This window comes from Nansenia antarctica (genome assembly GCF_963989245.1).
Source record: "Nansenia antarctica genome assembly, chromosome: 2".
Lineage (NCBI taxonomy): Eukaryota > Metazoa > Chordata > Actinopteri > Argentiniformes > Microstomatidae > Nansenia > Nansenia antarctica.
In genome coordinates, this window is record NC_137675.1 from 31305806 (window position 1) to 31308305 (window position 2500).

General features: G+C 53.3%; 1 protein-coding gene across 2 annotated transcripts in view; it reads left to right on the plus strand.

The window, feature by feature from the left end:
- Positions 1 to 326: 326 nt before the first annotated feature.
- LOC308151130 (protein kinase C beta type) overlaps positions 327 to 2500 on the plus strand; it is a gene marked incomplete at both ends in the record, with an annotated part of 56169 nt that continues 53995 nt past the window's right edge. For both annotated transcript variants that reach the window (XM_080523949.1, XM_080523948.1), the window contains 2 exons: positions 327 to 508; positions 1033 to 1064. In XM_080523949.1, the coding sequence (XP_080380075.1) occupies positions 327 to 508; positions 1033 to 1064 (214 nt within the window). The remainder of the gene's footprint in view (positions 509 to 1032; positions 1065 to 2500) is intronic.

The following is a 2500-nucleotide window of genomic DNA, read 5'->3' on the forward strand; positions in this document are numbered from 1 at the left end:
GGTGAGCGCGAGCGCACCGCGACTGACTGCACACACACACACACACACACTCTCTCTCTCTCACACATAAACACGCACACACAACTGTAGGCTGCGGGTGTGTTCCGTGCAGAACGGGGAAGCGCGCGGGGGACCCGCCGCCGGAAGCAGCAGCAGCACCACAGCAGGCAGCGCGAGCGGCACCGGACACACCGACTAACGGGTGGAGACGAACGACACCACCGAGAGGAGAGGGGGAAGAGAGGAGAGAGAGAGTCACCTGCGCCGGGGACCAACGCCAGCAACACTCACACAATCTCCTTTTAACCCAATACTTCCGCGTTAAGATGGCTGACCAGGCAGGGAGCGACGGAGAGGGAGCGGAGGGAGCAGCGGACGGCGCGATGCGCGGCTTCGCCCGGCAGGGAGCCCTCCGACAGAAGAACATCCACGAGGTGAAGGACCACAAGTTCATCGCTCGCTTCTTCAAGCAGCCCACCTTCTGCAGCCACTGCACGGACTTTATCTGGTGAGCACACAGCGCGCGTGCGTGTGTGTGTGTGTGTGTGTGGTGCGCGCGCGGGGCTAGAGAGAGAGAGAGAGAGAGTGTGTGTGTGTGTGTGTGTGTGTGTGTGTGTGTGTGTGTGTGTGACCGTGGCCGTAACGCAGGACACAGGTGATTCACTTGCCGCTCATATCACCTCGCTAGACAAGACCTACAGTCACACACACACCCTAAGATTGAACATACACATAAAACTGTCCTCTGTAGGCCCCCCTTAAGACCCCTTATAACCGCCCTACGCGGCGCGACATCGGTGTCCTATATGGGTTAGTGCGGCCGCAGACTAGGGGGACGTCGGCGCCTCCGTCTACCGCATCGCACAGAGACACACGGTCCAGTGACAGGTGGCGGAATGCGGCTGGCATCGCGGGCTATACCTTTCCACGGCTGTGTGTGTGTGTGTGTGTGTGTGTGGTGCGCGTGCGTGCGCGTGCGTGTGTCTGATATCCCCTCGGAGGAGAATATCATTCTTGTCTTTCTTTCCGCAGGGGCTTCGGGAAGCAGGGATTCCAGTGCCAAGGTAAGGACGTCATGTCGCCACGTCACGAAGCCTAAAGGCCTGTTATCGTTCACGATCAGCGGGTGAATCGCTCGCTTCAATTCAAATTCACGTTTCAATTGTGTCTTCTGATTATGTGAATGGGTTAGGGTTGTGAATGACGTTTCCGTTCCGTTGCTGTAGTGTGTGTGTGTGTGTGTGTGTGTGTGTGTGTGTGTGTGTGTGCATGTGCATGTGTGTGTGTGCCGCAGTGATTGATGGGAGCGATAATGGATTATATCGTTATCATCAGCAGACGCGTGCGGTTCCCCATCGCGCGGTCATTCACCGTTCAGCTCTCCCGTCTCGCGGGGGAGAGACGGTAACGGGAGCTCTATGCGGCGCGAGCAGCAGGCTGCGGTCTTTCTTCTCCCCGTGTCCGTGTTGTTCACGCAGGGGAATGGTGTCGGCTTCTGTGCTGTTCTTTGGCTGGGGAGTGGAGAGAGCTGGAGTTTGAGGGAGAGAGAGAGAGAGAGTTAGAGAGACAGAGAGAGTCAGTCAGAGAGAGAGAGAGCGTTAGAGAGAGAGTTAGAGAGTCAGAGAGAGAGAGTTAGAGAGTCAGAGAGAGAGAGAGAGAGAGAGTTAGAGAGACAGAGAGAGAGAGTCAGAGAGAGAGAGAGAGTTAATTAATAATTTTGCCATTTAGCAGACGCTTTTAATCCAAAGCGATTTACAATTACGAATTACAGGGACATTCCCCCTGGAGTAACTGAGGGCTAAGTGCCTTACTCAAGGGCACACTAGTAGTGGTGTGGTTTCAGGCTGGATTTGAACTCACAACCTTCCGATCAGACAGAGAGTCAGAGAGAGAAAGAGAGTTAGAGAGATAGAGAGAGTCAGAGAGAGAGAGAGAGTTAGAGAGACAGAGAGAGAGAGACAGAGAGAGTCAGAGAGAGACAGAGAGAGAGACAGAGAGAGAGAGAGTTAGAGAAACAGAGAGAGAGAGTTAGAGAGACAGAGAGAGAGAGAGAGAGAGAGACAGAGAGAGTCAGAGAGAGAGAGAGACAGAGAGAGTCAGAGAGAGAGAGAGAGAGAGTTAGAGAGACAGAGAGAGAGTTAGAGAGACAGAGAGAGAGTTAGAGAGAGAGAGTTAGAGAGACAGAGAGAGTCAGAGAGAGTCAGAGAGAGAGAGAGAGTTGGAGTTAGAGAGACAGAGAGAGTCAGAGAGAGAGAGGGAGAGAGTTAGAGAGACAGAGAGAGTCAGAGAGAGGGACAGCTGGAAAGATGGAGGGATTATTTTTTTCTTGATGAAGTTTATGTTTATGTTTATTTTATGTCGGTGACTCGACCGTTTCCAGAGTAGAAAGAGATGCGTGCGAAACGCAGGGTCCCATGCAAGGCAGGAGCCTGGACACTTGAAGCAGAATAGAAACGAGCCCTCCATGATGTTCTGTGTAGTAACCACTCGATTACATAAG